General features: G+C 51.0%; 3 protein-coding genes across 4 annotated transcripts; 1 reads left to right on the top strand and 2 right to left on the bottom strand.

The window, feature by feature from the left end:
* Positions 1 to 567: 567 nt before the first annotated feature.
* Positions 568 to 3,544, bottom strand: DAND5 (DAN domain BMP antagonist family member 5). Its single transcript, XM_006730560.2, has 2 exons — positions 3,218 to 3,544; positions 568 to 813 (listed from the first exon to the last, which is right to left on the bottom strand). Exons 1-2 carry the CDS (start codon positions 3,542 to 3,544, stop codon positions 568 to 570), a joined length of 573 nt encoding a protein of 190 aa, XP_006730623.2.
* A 10,664-nt stretch (positions 3,545 to 14,208) lies between these two features.
* Positions 14,209 to 16,131, top strand: GADD45GIP1 (GADD45G interacting protein 1). The gene is made up of 2 exons (XM_006730559.3): positions 14,209 to 14,579; positions 15,779 to 16,131. The coding sequence occupies exons 1-2, from the start codon at positions 14,230 to 14,232 to the stop codon at positions 16,095 to 16,097; spliced, it is 669 nt and encodes a 222-aa protein (XP_006730622.1). The 5' UTR covers positions 14,209 to 14,229; the 3' UTR covers positions 16,098 to 16,131.
* A 526-nt stretch (positions 16,132 to 16,657) lies between these two features.
* Positions 16,658 to 22,462, bottom strand: RAD23A (RAD23 nucleotide excision repair protein A). 2 transcript variants are annotated; one of them, XM_006730556.2, is made up of 9 exons: positions 22,284 to 22,462; positions 20,745 to 20,906; positions 20,401 to 20,582; positions 20,210 to 20,265; positions 19,949 to 20,076; positions 19,597 to 19,675; positions 19,346 to 19,479; positions 17,506 to 17,670; positions 16,658 to 17,425 (listed from the first exon to the last, which is right to left on the bottom strand). In XM_006730556.2, the coding sequence occupies exons 1-9, from the start codon at positions 22,353 to 22,355 to the stop codon at positions 17,312 to 17,314; spliced, it is 1,092 nt and encodes a 363-aa protein (XP_006730619.1). In that variant the 5' UTR covers positions 22,356 to 22,462; the 3' UTR covers positions 16,658 to 17,311. The 2 variants fall into 2 exon arrangements, with proteins under 2 accessions (XP_006730619.1, XP_006730620.1); XM_006730557.2 differs by having other exon boundaries at positions 19,346 to 19,476.
* Between the last annotated feature and the right edge of the window lie 563 nt (positions 22,463 to 23,025).

The raw sequence follows: 23,025 nt of genomic DNA, 5'->3' as shown, positions 1-23,025 counted from the left end.
GCAGCTTCATGGGCCTCCCTGCCTTCGTTTCTTGGGGTCCCGAGGATGGGGGTCATCCCTGTGTCTCCTGGTCTGTGTGAGACCATCTGTCCTCCCTGTAGCTGGGAGTGTGTCTTTCATTCTGCGAGGCGGGGGGGTCCAGCCTGGTGGTTAAAATTGGTTGCCACACTGCCTAGGATTCCAATGCCAGATCTGTCACTTATTGCCATGTGACCTGGAGCGGGAGACTTTGCCTCTTAGAGCCTCAGTTTCCTTCTCTGTGAATTGGGATGATACCAGCCCCTATCTCATTGGGCTGTTCTGAGGATGACATGAGGTAGTGCGTGTCAAACGCTTAGTGTGGGGCCGGGCAAACGGAGTGCTCCGTAAGTGTGTGCTATGATCCCCGTTGGGGATGCGTCTGGTGTCCCCGGGAACGGGGCAAGGACTCCGGAGCCCTGTCTGGTTGTCCCTGTGTCCCCGGTCTCTTGACCCAGTGCTTATGATCCAGGTCGGCGTCTTTCTGGGCACATCTCCCCCCAGCTCTCCAAGCTGTGTGCGTCTGTGTGTCTGTCCACCAAGCTCAGATCATGCCCTCGGGCTGCACTGACATCCTTCAACCAGCACAGTAGACATCTTCATCCGTCGACGGGAGGCTGGGCTGCTCGCCCGACACCACAGGACCACACGTGTCCGGCGCTTGCGAGTGGGCACACAGCCGTTGCAGAGGACGAGTGGGGTGGGGTCCGAGCTGGGAATGTAGAGGGAGGAACAGTAGCCAAAGCAGAGTTGATTGCGGAGGTGAACGGCCGTGCAGCCGGGCTGGGAGAGCACCTGGGGCAGGGAGATGGGTCAAGGGCAGTGGAATCTGGGGCCCGAATGGGGAGAATCATCTCCCATCCACTTCCACCCCCACTCGAGAGGCCCGGGTTCCGATCCTGAGCGCCATCTGCTGGCTGTGTGACTCGGAGCAAGCTACTCAACCTCTCTGGTCCTGTTTCCTCACCTGTGAAATCGTGGAAGTTCAGCCAGGAAAAAGAGAAATCAATCTAGCCCTTTCAACAAAGAGGACTGATATAGGGAAGGGCTGCTTCTCCCAAGCAGGAGACGAAGATGAGGTAGCCTGGGGATTGGCATCAGGGAATCTGCCGCCACCTCTAGGACTGAGGGTTGGCAGGAAGGGGTGGTTTACAGGAGCCGGGGAGGGGGGGGCGGTTAAACAGAAAGCCCTTAGCCCCTTGCCTAGCACACAGCGTCCAATAAAAGTTCCTCCTATGATCCCCTCCAACTAAGTGGCTCTACCAACTCACCCCCAGATCATGGCCCTTCTCTATTTAACCCCTGCATACCTGCCGCCCTGCCACGCCCACCCTCGTCAACCCCCTCCCCTCACTCTGCCCCAGCCACCCCAGCCTCTTCACTGCTCCTCCAATATGCCAGATGCAAGCCCACCTCTGGCCTGTTGCCTCTGCTGAGCCCGGCACCTGAGCTCCTCCCTCCCCCCACCCCTGAGCTCATCCCAACTCATTCCTTCCTCAGAAGCCCCCCAAAGGGAAATATCACCACCTGGTGGTCTCTATCCCAACGAGCCAATCTCTTTCTTCATGGGCTCCCAGTAATTTATAGTCTTGTCTCTTTGGATGTTCTTCTAGAATATAAGCTACCTGGAGACAGGGACGTTTTCTGCTTTGTTTATGGCCATAGGCTCAGCAGGCACATCATAACAAAAACTAATGCTTGCTGAGCCCTAACACCAGGCCGGGGCCCACACTGCTCACCTCCGACGAACTCACTCCTCCCACAGTGCTCCAAGCTGGAACATTATGATCCTCATTTACAGATGAGGAGACGGAGGCTCGGAGCAGTCCCTCACCTAAAGCCACACAGCTGCTGAAGGGGCTTCGAACCCTTAGAACGTCTTTGTGTCATCCCGGGGCAGCTGGGAGAGGGTACACAGCTGGATCCCAGGCCAGGGGTTCCCTCGGCTGGGTGCAGTGTGCATGGCAGCATGGAACAACTGGGGCAGGATTCAGGGCAAGGTAGCTGGTCCAAGGCCATGCAGTCACCCCAGTGTTACCTGGATTCAGCCAAAATTTGCTGAATGAATAACAAGTCAGGGGGTCTTGGGAACGGACACCTTGTAGGGCATGGCTCCAAACACGGTGCACGAATTTATGTCTATTGTTAAGTCTGTTTTTGCAAACATAGGAAATGAGGCTCAGAGAAGGGAAGCCACTTCCCCCGGGTCACACAGAAATCATCAGTTAAGGCATTAACTTGAAGCCAGGTACACCGAGCACCAAAGCTGGGGCTCTAGGCACATGCTCTGAGTTCCCACAGCTCTTATGGAGCACGGACTGAATGCCCATTACCCATACCTGTCTCATTCAACCACCCAATAGCCCTTAGGAGGCAAATACTATTATTCATTTATTCATTCAACAAACACTGAGGGCCTATCATGTTCCTGGTTCTGCTCACAGGCCTGGAGATCAGGATACAGAAGTGAACAAAGCATAATATAATCCCTGTCCTGGTGGAGCAGACATCCTAGTGAGGGAGACATGATAAATGTAATTACAAAATCAGTTATATATGTTAGGTGATGTGTTCTACAGCGAGAAATAAAGCAGGAAACGGGCAACAGGGTGGAAGGTCCTGCACTTTTAAGTGATGTTTAAGTAAAAACCTGAAGCAGGTGAGAGAAGGAGCCACAGAATGCTCGGGGAGTTGGGGGGAATGGTAGAGGCAAAAGGGAATAGCCAGTGCAAAGGCCCTGAGGTAGCTGTGACATTGGGTGTGTCCAGATAAAAAACCATGTGGCTGGTGTGGCAGGACTGAAGTGGGTGAGGGGGAGAGTGGGAAGAGGTGAGGTCGGGGAGGTGACAGGCAGAGAGTGCAGGGCCTTGTGGGCCTTGGGAAAGACATGGCTTTTGCTCCGAGTGAAGTGGGAGCCATGGAGGGTTCTGAGTGGAGGAGGGAGGGAATGGGACTCCGGTATTCACAGGTGCCCTCTGGCCATTAAATGGAAAAATAGACTTGGGTGAGAGACAGGATGGAGGTAAACTGCATGGTCGGGTAGGAGAGGCTTAAGCCCCATTTTATAAGACAGGAAACTGAGGCTAGGACACATTTAGATGGAGGATGCGAGGTTTGACCCCAGATCTGTGCAGGACCACAGTCTGTGCTCTCTGCCCATGCCAAAACTCCGCCCTCCCCTTCCCCCACCCATCCTCACCTGAGTGTATGGCACAGCCTTGCACATCTCCTGGGCCACTTCCTGCGGGTCCAATGGCAGAGACATGGTGGGGGCCACCTCCTGCCCATGGTGCAGGCTACCTCTCCCCAGCCGCCCAGTTTTCTGCAGACCCAAGAAGGCCTTCCAGCTGCTGAGGGCAGAGGATTGTACTTGGGAGCCTAGGGTCCCTCGGCCCAGAGCCCGGGTCTGATTGGTGGCAGCCCAGAGCTGAGATGGGGGACCCAGGAATCCAGGCCTCCCAGAGCCTGTGTGCAGCTGGGCCCCACTGAGCAGGCTCAGGAGAGCGATCAACTGGCCGAGGAACATCTGTCCGTCTGTCAGTCAGTCTGGGACTGGGCTCAGGGTCCTGGGCAGTCAACCCTGCTGTCTGATGAGGGGAGTCTCAGCCCTTCGGACCCGCTTTTAACGGCTTGCCCCCAAGCTGGGCAGCTCAGGAGGCACCTCTGCAAACCCACAGTGGGGAGGAAAATAAACTGAGGCCTGCTGAGTTCCCACCCCTCCCCCCAGCCTGGCGGGGGGGGCTGGGGGCTGGGTCTGTGGGTGGGTGGGCTGTGGGGACCAGGAAAGGCGTGACTCGAGGAGCTCAGGGGCACAATGCCTGGAGGCTCTGAGGGGCTTCTTCCCAGGTCAGGGGCACCATCCATCCAGTTTGCAAAACTAGACAATGCAGCCAGGCTTCTTGGGTTTCAGCCTCAGCATTGCAACATTAGAGCTGTGCAACCTCTGTCAACCCCCTTAACCACTCTGGGCCTCAGCCTCCTCTTCTGTTACGGAGATCTATGTAACGTGTTATCAACACTCCCTAGCTGGGCGGGTTGCTCTGAGGACCCCCGAGATAATTCACGTAAGCAGCTTAGAACAGAGGCTGATACAGTAGAACCACGAGTAAACTATGATTAACATCATTTTAGTTATTTTTTCTTTAGCCCCTATTAGAGGCCAGGCATAATTCTGAGCCCTGGAGATTCCGGAGGGCAAGACAGAAATGGGTCCTCACTGTGGATTTGAAACTGTAGTGCAGAAAACAGGCAAGACAAGAGGATTCCAGAGCCTTCCGTGTGAAGTTATTTAAATAGGATGTGCCTTACAGGTGTCAGGGCGGGGGCTTCTGCCCCCAGGGTGGTCAGAGAAGGCCTCCCTGAGGAGGTGACATTCTTGCAGAGCCTTGAGGTGGCGTTCGAGGCGGTGGGAACAGCCTGGTCGGGTGTGGAGGCTGGAGTGTTGGAAACACATAAAGAGGGTGGGAGCCGCGTCCCAGGCTTTGGAGCCCCGGGGATGCCTGGGGGGGTCCGAGCCGCGCCCTGGCACCTCCGTGGCCCGCATTTCGCACCCAGGCGAGGAGCGGCCGGCCGCGGGGGCCGTGAGAAGCGGCAGGGCCCGTTCTTCCCGCGCCCCGCGGAGCTGCGGAGGGCGATGGGGCGCGCTCGCCCTCTGGCGGCGGCTCTCGGGACTGCGCGGCGGCCGCGCCCAGGACGCCTACCTTCTGGATGCCCCACCTGGAGGTGCCAAGGGTGCTGCCCACTCACCCCGCTACATCTGGGCTCCTGAGCGTCCCCCAACCCGCCCTCTCGCTGTCCTCTAGACCCACCTGATGGCAGCTCCTGCCAGGTGCTAAGGCCCCAAACTTTGGAGCACCGCTAATCCCTCTCTTTCTCTGCCTGCCTCCCCCGCACCCCCGCTCCCCGATCTGATATGACAGCAAGTCCCGTCCGCTTCAGAGTCTACCTAGAATCCATCCACTTCTCACTCCTCTCAGTCCCCCACCCGGACACGGCCATTATGTCCCACTTGAACCAATACGGTCCCTCCACTCTGGTGCTCCAGCTCCCGCCGCCTCTCCCCGAAGGCTGGTCCCTCCACAGCAGCCAGAAGGCGACGTGAGCACTCGTGTCCAGGCACTTCTCTCTTCTGCTCAGAATCTTCCAGGGCTCCCACCTCACCCGGGGTAACAGCCCAAGTCCTCACTGCAGCCCATAGACGTCGTTCTGTCCTCTCCTATCACCGCTATCCCACCCTCAGCTTTCCCGCCCTCTCCCGCTTTCTCACTCCCTCCAGCCACACGGGGCCTCCTGGCTGTTCTCCAGACTCACCAGGCATAATCCCATAATACTACACAGTGGTACAGGGCTAAGGAAGCTCCTTTTTACCTGGAAAGATAACCAAGACAAATTAAGTTTTAAAAAAAAAATCAGAACTGGATGTCTATTATGTGCTGACCTTTTGGGGGAGAAGGATAAGAAGGTACAGCTATGCTTTACTTGCGTTTGCATTTGTATTTCCATGTTGAAAAGAACTGCAGGTTTTCCTTTTGGGGAGGGGCTTCACTTTAGAGTTTAAACATTGTTTTGGGGCGCCTGGGTGGCTCAGTTGGTTAGGCTTCCCACTCTTGATCTCAGCTCAGGTCTTGATCTCAGGGTCTTGAGTTCAAGCCCCACAGTGGGCTACATGCTGGGTGTGGAGCCTACTTAAAAAAAAAATTCTTTTGGGACACCTGGGTGGCTCAGTTGGTTAAGCGTCTGCCTTTGGCTCAGGTCATGATCCCAGGGTCCTGGAATCGAGCCCCATAGCTGGCTCCCGGCTCCTGGTTCGGCGGGGAGCCTGCTTCTCCCTCTGCCTCTGCTTCCCCCCCTGCTCATGCTCTCTCTCTATCTCTCTGTCTCAAATGAATAAATAAAATCTTTAAAAATTTTTGTTTTAAGTATACAAAATGAAACATAAGAAAAGAAAAAAAGTACAAATGAAAGCAATCTATACCATTGGTCTGCCCCCTTGCTTTTTAAGTGAACTATTCCAGGCATTCAAATAAGTATAGACAAAAAATATATAAGAAACACCCCTGTATTCATTACCACAATTAAAAAATTACAAATATGAGAGAAACTGGCTCTATACTTGTCCCTAATTCCTGGATTGGCCAATTTTAATTCCCATGCCTGTATTCATAGTTTTACTATTTATGCAATCATTCAGATACGCAAAGTTGTTGTTTTAAATGTAATATACATGGCATCATAATGTATATATCTTTTTAACTTTCATCTGTCTTCCACTTCATATTCCTTCCTTTCCACTCTGAAGAGTCTTCCGCTGCACATGTATCTCCCAAATTTATTTCTCCATTACCCAGTTTTTAACCATCACAATCAATCCTGCAAGGAACAATCTGGAACATGACTCTGCCCGTTAGAGTCATTTCTAATTGGGTAATCCATTCCCAGACCCTGCTCCAGATCAGTTACAGTGGAATCTCTGGGGATGGGATCCAGGCATTGGTGTTTTTAAAAACCACCTCAGGGCTGCTGTGAACCCCTAGGGTGTACGGTCATATACAGCAGGGGGTCTGATACTTCAGCAATGCATCCGCGTCACCTGGAAGGCTCACTGTAGAGTATCTGATTCTGAGATGGAGCCTGAGAACCTGCATCTCTAACAAGTTCCCTGGTGATGGTGCTGCTGGGCTGAGGACCAAACTCTGAGAACCATGATCTATAGAACACCTTTCTTTCTTTCTTTCTTTCTTTCTTTCTTTCTTTCTTTCTTTCTTTCTTCTTTCTTTCTTTCTTTCTTTCTTTCTTTCTTTCTTTCTTTCTTTCTTTCTTTCTTTTTTTAGAGAGCACAAGCAGAGGGGGAAGGGCAGAGGGAGAGGGACAAGCAGGCTCCCCAGTGATCAGGGAGCCCGACGTGGGGCTCAATCCCAGGACCCTGAGATTATGACCTGAGCCGAAGGCAGATGTTTAACCGATTGAGCCACCCAGGCTCCCCAAGAGCACCTTTATCCGTTTTTAACATCTGCTTAGTATTCCATCCTGTGGATATTTACTGGTTTCCTTAACCAGCTCTCTATTCTTGGACATTTATGTTATTTTCCATCTTGTTACTACCAAAAAAAAAAAAAATCCCTGCAATGGAATATCATTCAGCTGTAAAGAGGAATGAAGTACATATTAATTTGCTTGGGCTGCCATAACAGAGGACCACAGACTAGGGGGCTTAATAAACAGAAATTTATTTTCTCACAGTTCTGGAGCCTAGGAATCTGAGATCAAGGGGTCACCCTAGTTAGTTTTTTTTTCCTGAGGCCTCTCTCTTTGGCTTGTGGAAGAAATCTCCCTGTGTCTTCACATGATCCTCCTCCCGTGTGAGTCTGTGTTCAGATTTCCTTTTTTATAAGGATACCAGCATAGGGGTGCCTGGGTGGCTCAGTCGGTTAAGCTTCTGCCTTCGGCTCAGGTCATGATCCCGGGTCCTGGGATCGAGCTCCACGTGGGGCTCCTTGCTCAGCGGGGAGCCTGCTTCTCCCTCTGCCTGCCACTCCCCCTGCTTGTGCTCGCTTGCTCTCTCTCTCTGTCAAATAAATAAATAAAATCTTAAAAAAAAAAAAAAAAAAAAGGATACCAGCGTAAGGGATTGGGGCCCACCGTACTGACCTCATTTTAGTTACTTTTTTAGAGACCGTATTTCTAGACATGATCACATTCTGAGGTGCTGAGAGTTAGCACTTTAACATATGAATTGTGGGGGGGACACGAGTCAGTCCAACAAGGATTGATACATGTTACAGTATGGGTGAACATCGAAAACATGCTAAGTAAAAGAATCCAGACACGGGCGCCTGGGTGGCTCAGTTGGTTAAGCGACTGCCTTCGGCTCAGGTCATGATCCTGGAGTCCCGGGATCAAGTCCCGCATCGGGCTCCCTGCTCAGCAGGGAGTCTGCTTCTCCCTCTGACCCTCCCCACTCTCATGTGCTCTCTCTCATTCTCTCTCTCTCAAATAAATAAATAAAATCTTAAAAAAAAAAAAAAAAGAATCCAGACACAAATGGTCACAAATTACTCTGTTTTTATGAAATATCCAGAATTAGGCAAATCTGTAGAGACAGAAAGTAGGTTACTGGTTGCCAGGAACTGAGGGGAGGGGGTAAGGGGGAGTGACTGTTAACGGGGATGGAATTCCCTTTTGGGGTGATGGAAATGCTCCAGAACTAGAGTGTTGCTAGTCGCACAACACTATGAATGTGTTAAATTCCATTGGATTGTTCACTTTATTTTTTTAATAGTTTTTATTTATTTATTTATTTGAGAGAAAGAGTGCATGTGGGAGGGGGAGGGAGAGGGAGAGAGAACCCCAAACAAACTCTCCGCTGAACTTAGAGCCCAGCACGGGGCTCCAACTCATGACCCCAAGATCATGAAACCAAGAATCAGACGCCTGGGGCACCTGGGTGGCTCAGTCGTTAAGCGTCTGCCTTCTGCTCAGGTCATGATCCCAGGGTCCTGGGAAGGAGCCCCGCGTCGGGCTCCCTGCTCAGCAGGAAGCCTGTTTCTCCCTCTCCCACTCCCCCTGCTTGTGGTCCCTCTCTCGCTGTCTCTCTCTCTGTCAAATAAATAAATGAAATCTTAAAAAAATAAATAAAATGATTAATTTTAGGGGTCATGGGATGGAGCCCCATGTTAGCTCCAAGCTCAGCAAGGCGTCTGCTAAACTTTCTCTCTCCCTCTCCCCCTGCCCCTCCCTGTGCTCGCTCTCTCTCTCTCAAATAAATAAAAACAAATCTTTAAAATGATTAAGTTTATGTTATGTAAATTTTAATTCTAATTTAAATAAAATTTCAATTTGAGACCTGCCCTCAGAAGCCTCTCCACTCTATGCCCCCCACCCCCACTCCCACCCTACCCCACCCCAGTGCCATTTGGGTCCTGCCATGTGCAGAGCCCTGGCCAGTGGCTGGAACTCAGCTGAGGCTACTTTGACATCAAAGTGTCTACTCTTAGCTTCTGAACTGGTGTTTCTCAGAATGGATCCCAAATTTCCTGGTCTGGTAGGAAACTGTTGCCCATCAGCCCCATTACGGGAACTTACTTCTTTCGCCTCCGTTATAATTATTTGTGTGTCTCACCCATAAGACTGTGAGCTGTTTGAGGTCAAGGGCCAGCTCTACTTCATTACCTATCTCTTCAAAGGTTCAAAAAGTAGAAGAGGTGACTGCAGAGTTAAACATGAATGACAAGAAAGAGCCCACCATATAAAGATTCTGGAAGACAGTTCTAGACATAATAACAGCAAAGATAATGCAAAGGCCCTGAGACCAGTGCAGGTCCGGGACCACATGGCCCCTTCTACCTCCTAATGGGTCTTCTTGCTTCTGCATGTCGCCCCACTCAATGTCTTTCCTTCTCAGCAGCCAGAGGAGAACCATAAATCATATCCATCTCTTCTCTGCTCAGAGACTTCCCATGGCTCCCCATTGCCCTTGGAATAAAACCGAACTCCTCACCATGGCCTATAATGCCTGCATGGCTGACCCCTGTTTATCACTGTGCAATGCACCTCCTTCCTCAATCCCCTCATTCACTTAGACCTCAACCACACTGGTCATGTGTCCCTCAGCAAACCCTGGGGAAAGACTTGTTGGGCACCCCAGGGAAACCTCCCAGTGGGCACAGGGGGACATGGATAGGGAGGCTCACTGCAGCATTATTTTTGCAATCAAGAAAAATTGGAACCAAATGTCCATCAAAACAGCCTGTTGGAATAGCTTATTCATAACACGAACAATATTGAGCAGAGATTTTTTTTGAAACTTTTTTTTTTAACTTTTATTTTTTACAACTAAGTGCAGTGAGAAATACAGTTTATACTGTGAACCAGAGGTGGCAGAATGTACTTTCCAAAGAGACCTCAACAGTATGCCCCATCCCACATACAATTCTTTGCATGTGACCTTGAAAATCCTTTGACTGGGGGCTCCTGGGTGGCTCAGTTGGTTAAGCGTCTGCCTTCGGCTCAGGTTATGATCTCAGGGTCCTGGGATGGCACCCAGCATCGGGCTCCCTGCTCAGCGGGGAGCCTGCTTCTCCCTCTCCCTCTGCTGCTCACTCTGCTTGTGCTCTCTCACTCTCTCTGTCAAATAAATAAATAAAATATAAAAAAATGTTTTTCTAAAAAAAGAAAGAAAATTCTCTGATTGCATGACAATCTTTGACCCCTTCCCTTGAACCTAGACAACCTTTATGACTGGCTCCACCAACAGCATAGAGCAGAAATGATGTCATGTGACTTCTGAGATTCAGTCATAAAAATGCCATGCACTTCAGCCTTGGGCACTAGGGACCCAGCTACCATGTTGTGAGGAAGCTCAAATTGGCTTACATGGAGAAACCACTTTGTAGAGGATATTCAGCCAATAGCCCAGCTGAGACTTCAGCCAGCATCAATGACGAGACCTGAATGAAGGGAGATGCCTTCTAATGATCCTGGTAGCCAGGCATCAATTCATTCAACTTCAAATTCTTCCCAGCTGAGGCCGCAGAAAGCAAGGAGCAGAGACAAGCCATCCCCACTGTGCTCTGCCCAAATTCCTTTTTTTGTGTGTGTGCAAAGTTGTATTTAAATTCTAGTTAGTTAACATACAGTGCAATATTGGCTCAGGAGTAGAACTCAGTGGTTCATCACTTACATACAACACCCAGTGCTCATCACAAGTGCCCTCCTTAATCCCCATCATCCATCTAGCCCATCCCCCTCACCTCCCTCCATCAACCCTCAATTTGTTCTCTATAGTTATGAGTTTCTTATGGTTTGTTTCCCGCTCTCTTTTCCTCCCCTCCCCAATGTTCATCTGTTTTGTTTCTTCAATTCCATGTATGAGTGAAATCATAGGTATTTGTCCTTCTCTGACTGACTTATTTTGCTTAGCATAATACCCTCTAGCTCCATCCACATCACTGCAAATGGCAAGATTTCGTTATTTTTGATGGCTGAGTAATATTCTATTGTATATATACACACCACATCTTTTTTTTTTTTAAGATTTTTATTTATTTATTTGAGGGACAGACAGAGATAGCGAGAGAGAGAGCACATGAGCGGGGAGCAGAGGGAGAAGCAGGCTCCCCACTGAGCAGGGAGCCCCATGTGGGGCTCCATCCCAGGACCCTGGGATCATGATCTGAGCCGAAGGCAGACGCTTAACCAACTGAGCCATCCAGGTGCCCCACCCCACATCTTCTTTATCCGGTCATCATTAGGTGGACATTTAGGCTCTTTCCATAGTTTGGCTACTGTTGATAACCAAATTCTTGAACTACGCACTCTATGAGCATAATCAAAATGGTTGTTTGGGGCAAGGTTTGTTAGCATCATCTGCAACTGGAACACTAGTATATACAAACATGTATACGTGACAGAAATAAAAGTTTTATCAAAGGATACTTAACCCTTACTACATGTGATACAATCTGATATTTTTATTCTGTTCTATTTTTTCTATTAAAAAATAACCTCTGTACACCTGTGTTCATGGAAGCATTACTCACAACAGCCAAAAGGTGGAAGGAGCCCAGGTGTCCATCAGTGGACGAATGAATTAACAAAATTTGGTAAATACGTATGAGGGAATGTCATTCAGCCTTAAAAACGAAGGAAATTCTAACACATGCTACAAGGGGGACGTTATTGAGGACATTATACTAAGTGAAATAAGCCAGTCACAAAAGGGTAAATGCTGTATGATTCTCCTGATATGAAGTCCCTAGAGTCATCAAATTCATAGAGACAGAAATAGAATGGTGGGTGCCAGGGGCTGAGGGAGGGAGGAATGAGGAGTTAGTGTTTAACAGGGACAGTTTCTGTTTTGCAAGATGACAAAGTTCTAGAGCTGGTTGGTGGTAATGATTGAGCAACAGTGTGGATGTGCTTACCGCCACTGAATAGCACACTTTAAAATGATGATGGTGGTAAATTTTATGTTTTGTGTTTTGTCACAATTTTTTAAACAAATAATTTTTGAAATAAAAAGTTTTCTATGAGCCATTCTCCCCTTAATTGTAAACCTAGAAATAAACAAATAAATGCTAGTTGTAACCCACCTCATTGATTTCCTGAGTTAATAATGGGCCCCCGGGGGCGCCTGGGTGGCTCAGTCATTAAGCGTCTGCCTTCGGCTCAAGTCATGATCCCAGGGTCCTGGGATCGAGCTCCGCATCGGGCTCTCTGCTCAGTGGAGAGCCTGCTTCTCCCTCTCCCACTCCCCCTGCTTGTGTTCCCTCTCTGGCTGTGTCTCTCTCTGTCAAATAAATGGATGGAATCTTTAAAAAAGAAAAAAGAAGTAACATTAGGAATGCCTGGGTGGCTCAGTTGGTTAAGCATCTGCCTTCAGCTCAGGTCATGATCCCAGAGTCCTGGGATCAAGTCCCACATCGGGCTCCCTGGTCAGTGCAGAGCCTGCTTCTCCCTCTGCCCCTCCCCCTACTCGTGCTCCCTTGCTCTCTCTGACAAATAAATAAAATCTTAAAAAAAAGAGATAACATTAAATACAGTCCACTTGGCGAAAAGCAAACAGAACAAGAATGTCCAGCTCAGTGACCTATTACCAAGTGACCCTCATCCCCCCCCACATGACCACTACCCAGATGCCCCCTCATCCCCACCAGAGGTGTCCCATCTTGATTTCCAGAATAATCTTTATCCTTTACTGCTAAAGGTGTGCATCCATAATGACACCAGGATTTTTCCACTTTACATAAAAAGGACAATTTGTGTAAACTTTACGCAGTGAAAAACATTCCCTTATGAAAAGGAATCTCTTGGGCCCTGCCTCCTTCGTTGCAGATGAGGTCCCTGGGAATCACCCACGCTGAGATTACACCCAGCTGTAATTTCTGCTCTTGCATTCCTGTGTAGTATTGGTGTTGGTTGAAACATCAAAACTGAGGTCTCCATTCTCCTGTGAATGGACTCGGTGCCGGCTGTTTCCAGCTTGGGATTGACATAAATGATGTATATGCCACGGTTCTAAATTACGAACATTCTTCTCCAGGCTTCCTAGTTCACCCAGCAAACCGCAATTCGTGTGTGTGTGTGTGTGCGTGTGTGTGTGATAAAATGTATATAACATAAATCATACCATTTTAATCATTTTCAAGTGTACTGTTCAGTGCTATTAAGCACATTCACATTGTTGTGCAACCATTATCACCATGTGTCTCCAGAACTTTTTCATCTTCTCAAACAGGAACTCTGTCCCCATTAAAAGCTAACTCCCATTCTTTGTCTCCTCTGTCCCTGCCAACCACCATTCTACTTTCTGTCTCTATGAATTTGGCTACTCCAAAGACCCCATATAAATGGAATCACATGATATATGTTCTTTTGTGACTGGCTTATTTCACTCAGCATAATGTCTTCCAGGTTCATCCATGTTGTAGCATGAGACAGAATTTCCTTCCTTTTTAAGGTTGAAACCCTGTTTTTTAAAAAATACTGTTTAATTGCTACACCTTGATCAAACATTTTAAACATTTTTAAATATGAAAAATTAAATGAAAAGGCATAAAGTAACAAAATGTTTACAATAAAATTTAAAATAAAATTTCTACATAAATACCTTAAATAATCATACAACTTTAAATATTGTAAGTAGAAATTTAAATATTTAAAATTGTCTAGGTAAGGTTTTTATATAATTCTTTAAAATAAAAATCTTGAGATATTAAAAATCTAATTTAAAAGCATAAAATAAAGCATAAAAAATATTTAATGTTATGAACAATACTCAAGTATTTAAAATGAAATTTAAATATTTTAACGAACGTCTGTAAAAGATTCTAAATATTTAAAATATAAAGTAATATGTAAAAATAAAATAAAATATAAAGTAATATGTAGATTAAACTTCAAACTGAAGTAATATTTAAATTTTTAAATAAATGGTTGTTTAAAATTTAGACATTTAAATTATGGAAATAAAAAATCAAATGCTACTTTAAATGTATAAAATTAAATTTTACTGAGATTTTAATAAATACCTGCTAAAATAAAATTTTAAATTATACTTGAAGATGTATAAAACATTTATTAGCCCCTTCTCTCCCCTGCCCGGAACTGCGGCAGCAGGGACGCCCCTCGCCCCGCCCAGGCTGCCATCGGACCTCGCGCGCAGGCAGTGCTGTGGCCAGCCCGGCCGGCCCGCGAGGACCCCGCACAGCCAAGATGGCGGTGCCCGTGCGGCGGGCGCGCAGCCTGCTCGAGCTGCCGGCGATCCTGGGCCGGGGCCCCCGTGACTACCGGGCGCCGCCGCCCCCACGCCGCTCGCCAGGGCCCTGGTGGCCGGACCCGGACGACCCGCTGACCCCGCGCTGGCAGCTGGGGCCGCGCTACGCGGCCAAGCAGTTCGCGCGGCACGGCGCCGCCTCCGGGGTGGCCGCCGGTTCGCTATGGCCGTCGCGGGAGCAGCTGCGCGAACTGGAGGCTGAGGAGCGCGAATGGTGCCCGAGCCTGGCGGCCATGCAGGAGTCGCTGCGGGTGCAGCAGCTGGCAGAGGAGCAGAAGCGTCAGGCCAGGTGTGTGCGGTCGGGTAGGCGCGGGGCTGTGGGCTGAGGACCTCCAGTGCGCGAGGCCTTGTCCCAGGTGCTGAGCACGTAGCAGAGAACAAGATAATCTCAGATGGCGGCAGTGGACCATTAGGAAGATAAAATTGGGTGGAAAATGTGTGTGCCAGAGAACGACTTTGGTTTGTGAGACTTCGAACCTAATGTGGGCAGACTAGGTGGTGGGCTGTGGGTGGAACCTAAGGACTTGATCCTTGAGAGACCTGAATGACCAGACATAGCCACGGGGAGATCTTAGGGAGTGTTCCTGGTAGAAGGAACCGCTGGTGCAAAGACCCTGAGGTAGGAATATGCTTTAAGGAACTACCAGGAGGTCAATGTGGCTGGGGAAGAGTGGGAGGTGATGGGGCCTGGAGTCAAGGGCAGAGGTCGGACTTGGAGACAGGTCTGAAGGATAGACTTGGGAGAATGCAAGACCAGGAACAGCAGGATGGTGCCACTTCCTGGAGGGCAGGCACGTTGGGGGAGGCCAAACGTTTTCCTGCTTTTCATTGTTCTGGTCCTCACAATAACTCTAGGAGGAAGAGGAGATCACCCTCATTTTAAAGAGACGAAAACCCGAAGCCTGAGAGTTTGTGGAGTCACTTGTCCAGTCACCCAGGCAGTAAACTGGAGCTAGAATGTGAACCCCAGTCTCTGTCCCATCCTAGCTGGATAACCCTGCCATGGGGTAGATCTTTCAGCTTGACGTTTCTAATCCTTAAAATGGGGCTGTGACTGGCACCTACAAACTTACAGGATTGGAGGGAAAGGTCCAATCCATTTCTTGCCTTTACAACTGGGCCTGGCATACAGTAGGTGCTCAGTGATGTCTGCAGGATGAAAGAGTGTGCTGTGGGAATGGCCATATGGTGTGCAGCTCTTGGATGGCTCAGTGAAATGCTGAGTTGACTTGGGGTCTCCTCCTAAGGGGGTTAGCTCTCTTGTGCTCAAGGTCACACACAAGTTAATTCATCTCTCCTGTTACTTCACTTGTCTGGGACTTTTCCTGACAGTTTTAATGACCACCCTAAGTCTTCCCAGTTTTTCATCTCCACTGGGGGAGTTGGGGGAGTTGTAATGTGGGCAGACTAGGTGCTGGGCTGTGGGTGGACGGGTGCTCCTCTTCTGGCTGCGTGTTGCTGTCTTCATCCCTCTACCCTCCCCTGCAGGGAGCAGCTCATTGCAGAGAGAATGGCCAAGATGCCACAGATGATTGAGAACTGGCGGCGGCAGCAGCAGGAGCGCAGGGAACAGGAGCAGGCAGACAAGGAGCGGCGGGCCCGGCTGCAGGCTGAGGCCCAGGAACGCCTGGGCTACCATGTGGACCCGAGGAGTGCCCGCTTCCAGGAGCTGCTGCAGGACCTGGAGAAGCAGCAGCGCAAACGCCTCAAGGAGGAGAAACAAAGACAGAAGAAGGAGGCCCGAGCTGCTGCACTGGCTGCTGCTGCAACCCCAGACTCGGCAGCCTCCGTGGCACCCAGGTCCTGAGCTAGCTTCTCCCAATAAAATCTGCTGCCCGACAGCCCTGGCCCTGCACAGTTGTGTGTGTCCGCGCTCATCACACCCCTTCCGGGGCCCCCCAACACCTGGGGCCAGGGAATCCCCCACCCATCCTTCCTGGCTCTGCTCACTCAGGGACTCTAGGCCACGCCGACTCACTGGGGCTTCAGGGGGAGGAAGGGGGATGCAATGGGGAAATAATGGAGGAGCAGATGGCAGAGGAGAAGAAGGCTTCTGTTTACCAACATTAATCTCCGGTAATTAGCCGATTACTAGGGGGGGAAATGTAGCCAAAACAGACTGTGGTGGTGATGGTGGGGGGCAGGGAGAAGCAGCCCTTCCAAAGCTAAGTTGGGGCTGGGGCCCACTGCCTGGGAATGAGATAGCCTCAAGGGGGGGTGTGGAGACACTGGGAGCCCCAATCTGCCGAGGCTGACAGACCACTCTGCCCCCTTCTCAGCACGGCCATGTCACCTGTGCCCAACTAGCCCCCAGACACAGACAAGCTGGAGCAGGAAGCCCCAGTAGGCACACACCACAGGACTGGCTTTTAAAACTTTATTCACTTCAAAACCTTTATCAGAGACACGGTTCTGTCCTTGGGGCGGGGGGTGGGGTGGGGTGGGGGGGTGGCCTTGACCTCCAGAGCAGCTCTGGTGTTACCCCCTCCCCAGGCAGGAGAAACCAGGCCTCCTCTCCAGCGAAGGGATGCAGGCCAGACTGGGGAGGGGGGCGGTCCTTGAGCCTCTGAGTGCTTACCCCAGATGGAAAGGTTGGGGCACTCCAATGGAGGATCAAGGTTTGGGGCTCCAGCTTCCCCTCACCCTGGAAGAAGGCGGGGGGAGGTCTCAGGGGCTCTTCGGGGGAGGGGGAAGCAAGCAGCCGCCTCTCCATCTGGCTGCAGGGAGCTGGGACAGAGGCCAAGAGGGGCCCATCTGTCGCCTCCAGTCCTGCCAGTTTCTTAGAGCAGGCAGGGCTGGGGCGGGGGATGGGGGACAGCTGTCTGGCCTAGGTCTTCTCAGGCCAAGATGGGAATGGGGGCCACTTGAGGAGGGTGGGAAATCGGGGTGGTTTTTTTTTTAAGGTTTTTTATTTTTTTCCACTTCTTAAATAAACATGAATATATATATATTTTTTTCTTTTATAAAACTTTTGTGGAGTTGGGGGGTGGGGAGGTTGGGGGGTCGCCTGGCCTCCCTGCATCACTCGTCATCAAAGTTCTGACTCAGAAGGAAGTTGGCAGCCAAGTTCTCGTTTTTTTCACAAGCGAAGTAGGCCTGGATCACCAAGCTCTCTGGGAAGCCCAAGGCTTTCAACTGCAGGAAGATGGATGGGTATCAGCAGGGCCTCAGGGCCCTGCCCATCAGGGAGGTCACCCCTCAGCCAGGCCTCTTACCCTCTCTATAGCTTCTTTCTCCTGTGGTGTCACCTGGATGTAGTTCATCTGCGGAGCCTCCTCACCTATGGCGCCCACCTCACCCTCCACATCAGAGATGTCTGCCAGCTCCCCGGGGGGCTCATTGAGCATCTGGATGAACTGCTCCTGGTGCCGACTAATTTGCTGTGGGAGACAGGAAGGGACTGTGACCCACAGCCCTTGATGCCCACCCACCCCACCCCCACCAGGTCCCTATCACAGCCTTGCTTTTTCATTCCCTCAGCACATAGTTAGAGGGTGCCCATTCTGGCCAAACAGCAACACAGTAGTGGATACAGGCCCTGTCCTGGTAGAGCTGATGTTCCAGGGCAGGGCGACAGGCTATAAACAAATAAATGGGTAATTATTTACAATAGAAATAGTGGGCCTCGCATACAGTAGGGCAAACACTGGACTAGAAAAAATCCTGCAGGCCAGGAAAGAGGGGCCTGTGATCTGCAGGATGGGAAGGGAAGTTCCCTCCAGATAGAACAGTAAGTGCAAAGGCCTGGAGATAAAAATGCACCTGACAAATCCCAGAAAACAGAAGATCCGTGTGGCAGGAACAAAGTAAACAACAGAAGGGGGACAAAACAAAGAGAGGAAGGCAAAGACCAGACCTGCTTTCTTCTATTGCCTTCTAGTATGAAAAGACACCACAGTGATAGTTAAATAAAGCAAGACGTGATCCAGTGTACATTTTAAAAAGACTAATTTATCTGGGTGTTGCACATCTGGGGTTCTACAACTCTCTACAACTCTACTTTTACGTACGTCTGACTTTAACTTCACCTCAAAAAGTGGTTTCTCAGGAACCTGGCTCCTGGTGGAGAATGGACAATGGGGGCTATGCAGAGGCCAAAGCCTGGGGGGGTGGCTGCCAGGGAACTGGGTGGGAGTTGAGGTGGCAGCCACAGGGGTTGAGTGCAGGGCTGGGCTGAGTGAGATGTTCTGGCAAGACAGGTGATGGACGACCCCAGCAGGTGCACAGGGCCTGAGGCTCAAGCAACCCCAGGCTGGTCTTTGCAGGGATGGGGAGGGCTGAGGAGGATCTGCTCGGAAGCCTTAAGACACCTACAAAGCATTTTCATGCTTGTGTCAAGTCAGCCATGGATAAGTGTGGCATTTGGAGGTTCAGGTTGGTTACATCAATCTGGGGGGGAACATCATCACTCAAGGTGATACAGAGGGAACACTAAACAGAGAAAAGGAGTGAAGGTGTGCAGCCTGAGCCCTGTAACACCAGAGAAGATAAGCAGGACGCAGCACAAGAGACTGAGAAGTGCAGCAGCAGTGGACGCCAGGCCCTAAACCAGGAGAGGCAGGCCTTTACAGAGGATCCAGAAAACCCTGTCACACCCAGGAGCCACTGCCCCTCTGCACAGGAACCTTCAAGGGCAGGATGGAGCCTTGCTGAGCACCGTGGTCCCAGAGCCAACTGGGACACACTGGTCCTGGGTGGTGCCATGCAACCCCGTGGACACTGAGGATGCACTAACTGTACGTGAGGCCAAGCCAGAGCCGAAAGACCCAGAAGGCAGAGCAAAGGACCCAGAGGCTAGAGGCAGACACACACAATACCAGCTGCCAAGACTACTCCAGACCTCTGGCATCTTCCTCTGTGGGACAATGACACCACCACCCACACCTCATGAGGTGTTTGAGAAAATGACATGAAACCAGGCAGAGCATTAGACTGTATAGAGCAGCAGGAGGTTGTCATTAGCCCTGCTTTCCAAATACAGAGGGACTCCCACATACCACACTGGGCCAGGCTAGCTTTCTGGGGCCCTGGCTCCCTCCATCCCCAGGGTCGCACCTGCAAAAGCTGAGGATTCTCTTGGCCCAGCTGCTGGAGCAGGGCAGGCAACAGTGCCGGGTTCTGCTGAATCACCTGCCGCATGTTCTGGAACTGGGGCTGGTCCCGCAGGAACTCCAGGGGGTTCTCTCCTGCTGGCAGGAGAAAGGTGTGTATTCAGACACCATGCTGGACTCCCAGAAGCTTGGGGTGGGGGAGTCCCAACACTTTGACAGCAGACACCCCACATGCACATCTCCCAATCCACTCACCTCCTTCTGTGGCTGGCTGCTCCGACACCTGGCTCTCCTGGACAGAACTATGTTCTGGCTCGGGGCTCCCAGGAATTCCCTGTCAGGGGTCCTATTTAGTTCTAATGCACAGACTGCCCGCTGCCTCCCTTTTGCATGCTCAGCCCTGGCAGAAGACGGGTGAGGCCTCGGCCCTGCCCTCCACAGACCCACCCCACCACTCATGTCCAGGCTCCTCCAGGAAGGCTTTCCTGGCTGGAACCACAACCCAAACACTCCTGAGGGCAGGTTTTGCCTCCCTGACCACCCATCAGGGCACGTAAGCCCATGTACTCCCTTGAGGCCTCCCCAGGAGGGAGCAGCCCCACCTCACCGTGAGTAGATACTCCACGGCTCGGTGGGGGTTGTTGTAGCTGGCTCTCAGGGCGGCCACGACCCGCTCCCGCTCATATCCCATGGACATAATCTCTGTCAGCATCGTCTCATACTCAGAACCAGTCACTGTGGAGGGAGCAGCAAGGCCTGGGTCACCAAGGAGGGGGAAGGGTAGCTCCCAGGCCCTCCCACACCCACACAAGGCCCAGCTGCTGGCTGGGGCACCCAACTGCTTCTGCCCTGGGGACCACCCACCCACCTAGCGTGGATGCCGCGTCTTCCTCTCGCCCGCTGCTACCTGAAGAGGGAACAGAGCTGCAAATTCAAGAGAGAGAAATCGGACCCTGGCTTCTGGCGGCTTGCCCTCCCCCAAGTATGCAGGAACATGTATGTGTTGGAAGGTGCTGGGAGGACAGGGCCCAAGCTGGGGCTTCTGCTCCCTGGCCTTACCCTGACACGGACTCCGGGGATGTCGTGGGGACTGATTCCTCCGATGGGCTCTTGTCCTCTCTGGCAGTAGGTGGGGGATGCGACATGCCTGAGGCAGGGGCCGGAGGAAAGGATGTGGAGGACTCCGGGGCAGCAGTGGGTGAGGCTTCTGGGGGTACTGAGGTGCCTGGGCTGGTTTTGGCCTGTGACACCCAGAAAAAGGAGCAGGCATCAATACCCCTATCTAGCCCCAACACCCCATCTCAGCCCCGCCCTATTCACAGCTAATCTCTCCTGGGCACACTGGCTCTTTGTCAGCTCCCCAGCTAATTCACCCACCCTCCCAACCAGCACCCTTCACCCACCTTGGTCACCATAACGACCACAAAGTTCTTCTCATCAATGCGATAGTCCCTGATGGGCACGTCATCACTCAGGATCTTGCCAGCATAAATAAGTTTCTGTCCAGCCACGGGGAAGGCATCACGACCCTTCTCAGCTTCTATCTTTTCCTTCAGCACCTTCACCTGGAAGGAGATGAACACTCATTGCAAACCTCAAGATTCTTTTTTTGGGGGGGGGGGGCGCTACAAGCTTCAATGGCAGAGAAGCTAAGCTTCATAATCAACCACGCCAGATTCAAATTTGTTTGCTCATCCTACCATTCAACAGAGTGTTTACTGAACACTTCACGCCAGGCGTTACTCTAGCTACTGAGCATATAACAAGGAACAAAACTCAACACAAGTCCCTGCTTCCGCGGAGGTAACACTAACGAAAAGAAAAGAGAAAACGAATATAACTTCAGATAATTAAAATATGATGAAAAATTAAACAGAATAAAAGGGAGATAAGATTCTTCATTCCACACTGCTGACAGTGCTTGGTTTTTGCCAAAGGCATCTTATACGGACAATACTAACCTAAGTGTATACGTATCACTTTTAAAGCCTCACCACTGCATAAAGTAGAGATCAATAGCCCTGTTTTATATTTGAGAAAACAGAAACACAGAGAGATTAAGTAGTTTGCCCAAATTCAAATATTTGGACTGACCGAAAAATATGAGTGCATCCTCTTCTACAACACATAAAGAGTTCAGTGTCTCCTTCATGAGATAGTTGTGCAAAGGGTGCCAAACACATAGACATTCAATATGTCTGTTACGTCATAAGCCTCTTTTCAGCTAAAAACGCAGCGCAATGTTTAGACTATGCGTTCTCACATGAGGCAAAACCAAATTTGAATCCCCGTTCTGCCATTACTTGCTTTCTGTGACTGTAGCAAAGTTCCCTAATTCCTAAATTTCCACATCTGTAAAATGGAGTACAAGAATCAAGAATGCTCAAGTGGTAAGTCTGTTTTGCATCTTTAGTAAGATAACAATCGCTCAGCATCTGGTAAAAAACAAACCGCCAGCACACACAGACCACTGAAACTCAGGTCGTTTATTATCATTATCACCGTCACTGCCGTCACCACTCGGCATCTCCTGGTCACTACTCCCAAATTCGGCCACCAACGTCCTGAGGAGACGCCTGCAAAGCTGGGAACTCGTAGTCCCCGTCCCGGAGAGCGTGGCCCGGCCGGGAATCTGAACCTGCGGCTCCCGCGACCCGCGAGGGCGCTGATATTGGAGCTGGGGCCTGATGGGTGCCCCGGGGGTGGGGCCTCGTCCGGACACCGGCCCATAAGCGCCATCAGCACGAGTCGCCGGGGGCTGAGCCGAGAACCGAACGGAGGTTCGGGAAAGTCAGGCAGGCTGGAAGGGGTGGGCAGAGCCCTGCCCGCGCCGTCCTCCCCGCCCCTCCTGTCGGGATCCCGTCCTCCCCGCCCCCACCCCCCCACCCCCCCCACCCCCGGCACCCGTCGTTCCCACCCCCGGGCTCCGGTCCAGCTCCCACCGTCTCGTCAGGCTCCATGCGGATTTTGAAGGTCTGCTGCTGCAGCGTTTTGAGCGTGATGGTGACGGCCATGGCGGGGCCGGAGCGACGCGGCGGCCCCGGGATCCTCACACAACATGCAACTCACGCCGCCGCCATCTTAGCGCCCAGCCGCGCCGCGAGGCGACCGCTTCCGGGGCAGGCGGTGCGCGCGCCGACCACCAGGCACGTGACCTGCGCGCGCCACCTTAGCCTTGGTGGGCATGCGCAAGAGGGAGGCCTTTGACCAGGCATGCGCAGACTAAACTAGTCGCCCGGAGGCAGCTTCTCCTTCAACACGTGTACACATCACGTGGCTTCCTGAGTGACGCCATGCCCGTTAGCGGTGACGTCGTACGGCCACAAAATGGCTCCGACATGCCCCCTTTCATGCCCTTAAGAGTTTCTGTTGATTACATTGAACAAAATTTTTCATGTACTTGTAGATATTTGTATTTTTTGGTTTCATTTTTTTTGTTTACCAAATGAGTTTTGTTCTGGTGTGGCCACTCTCATGGGAACCCTTACTCAAGATTGGAAAAGATACTCAAAAGGTCACCAACAATTAATTAAAAAAATGAAAATTCTAAAAACCACATTTGGCCGTGGAAGGAGGGCTAGGGGGCCAACTTGCGACCTCATTCATTCCTGAGGGAGAACTGGATTTCTGGAATGAACGTAGAGTAGTAGCTCCTGGGTGTCCCACCTCTCTGCTGCTCCTACC

Source organism: Leptonychotes weddellii, chromosome 1 (genome assembly GCF_054177405.1).
Source record: "Leptonychotes weddellii isolate Sample4059 chromosome 1, ASM5417740v2, whole genome shotgun sequence".
Classification (NCBI taxonomy): Eukaryota; Metazoa; Chordata; class Mammalia; order Carnivora; family Phocidae; genus Leptonychotes; species Leptonychotes weddellii.
The sequence above is the reverse complement of the archived record's forward strand: the minus strand, read 5'-3'. Positions and strand labels throughout refer to the sequence as shown.

Coding starts and splice junctions, on each gene's coding strand:
- DAND5 (XM_006730560.2), bottom strand. CDS start 3,544: ATGTTCCTCGGCCAGTTGATCGCTCTCCTGAGCCTGCTCAGTGGGGCC. Junction 814..3,217: donor AGGCTGTGCCATACACTCAG/GTGAGGATGGGT, acceptor TCCCTGCCCCAG/GTGCTCTCCCAGCCCGGCTG.
- GADD45GIP1 (XM_006730559.3), top strand. CDS start 14,230: ATGGCGGTGCCCGTGCGGCGGGCGCGCAGCCTGCTCGAGCTGCCGGCG. Junction 14,580..15,778: donor GAGCAGAAGCGTCAGGCCAG/GTGTGTGCGGTC, acceptor CCTCCCCTGCAG/GGAGCAGCTCATTGCAGAGA.
- RAD23A (XM_006730556.2), bottom strand. CDS start 22,355: ATGGCCGTCACCATCACGCTCAAAACGCTGCAGCAGCAGACCTTCAAA. Junction 20,266..20,400: donor TCCCCGGAGTCCGTGTCAGG/GTAAGGCCAGGG, acceptor TTGAATTTGCAG/CTCTGTTCCCTCTTCAGGTA. Junction 17,426..17,505: donor AGAAAGAAGCTATAGAGAGG/GTAAGAGGCCTG, acceptor ATCTTCCTGCAG/TTGAAAGCCTTGGGCTTCCC.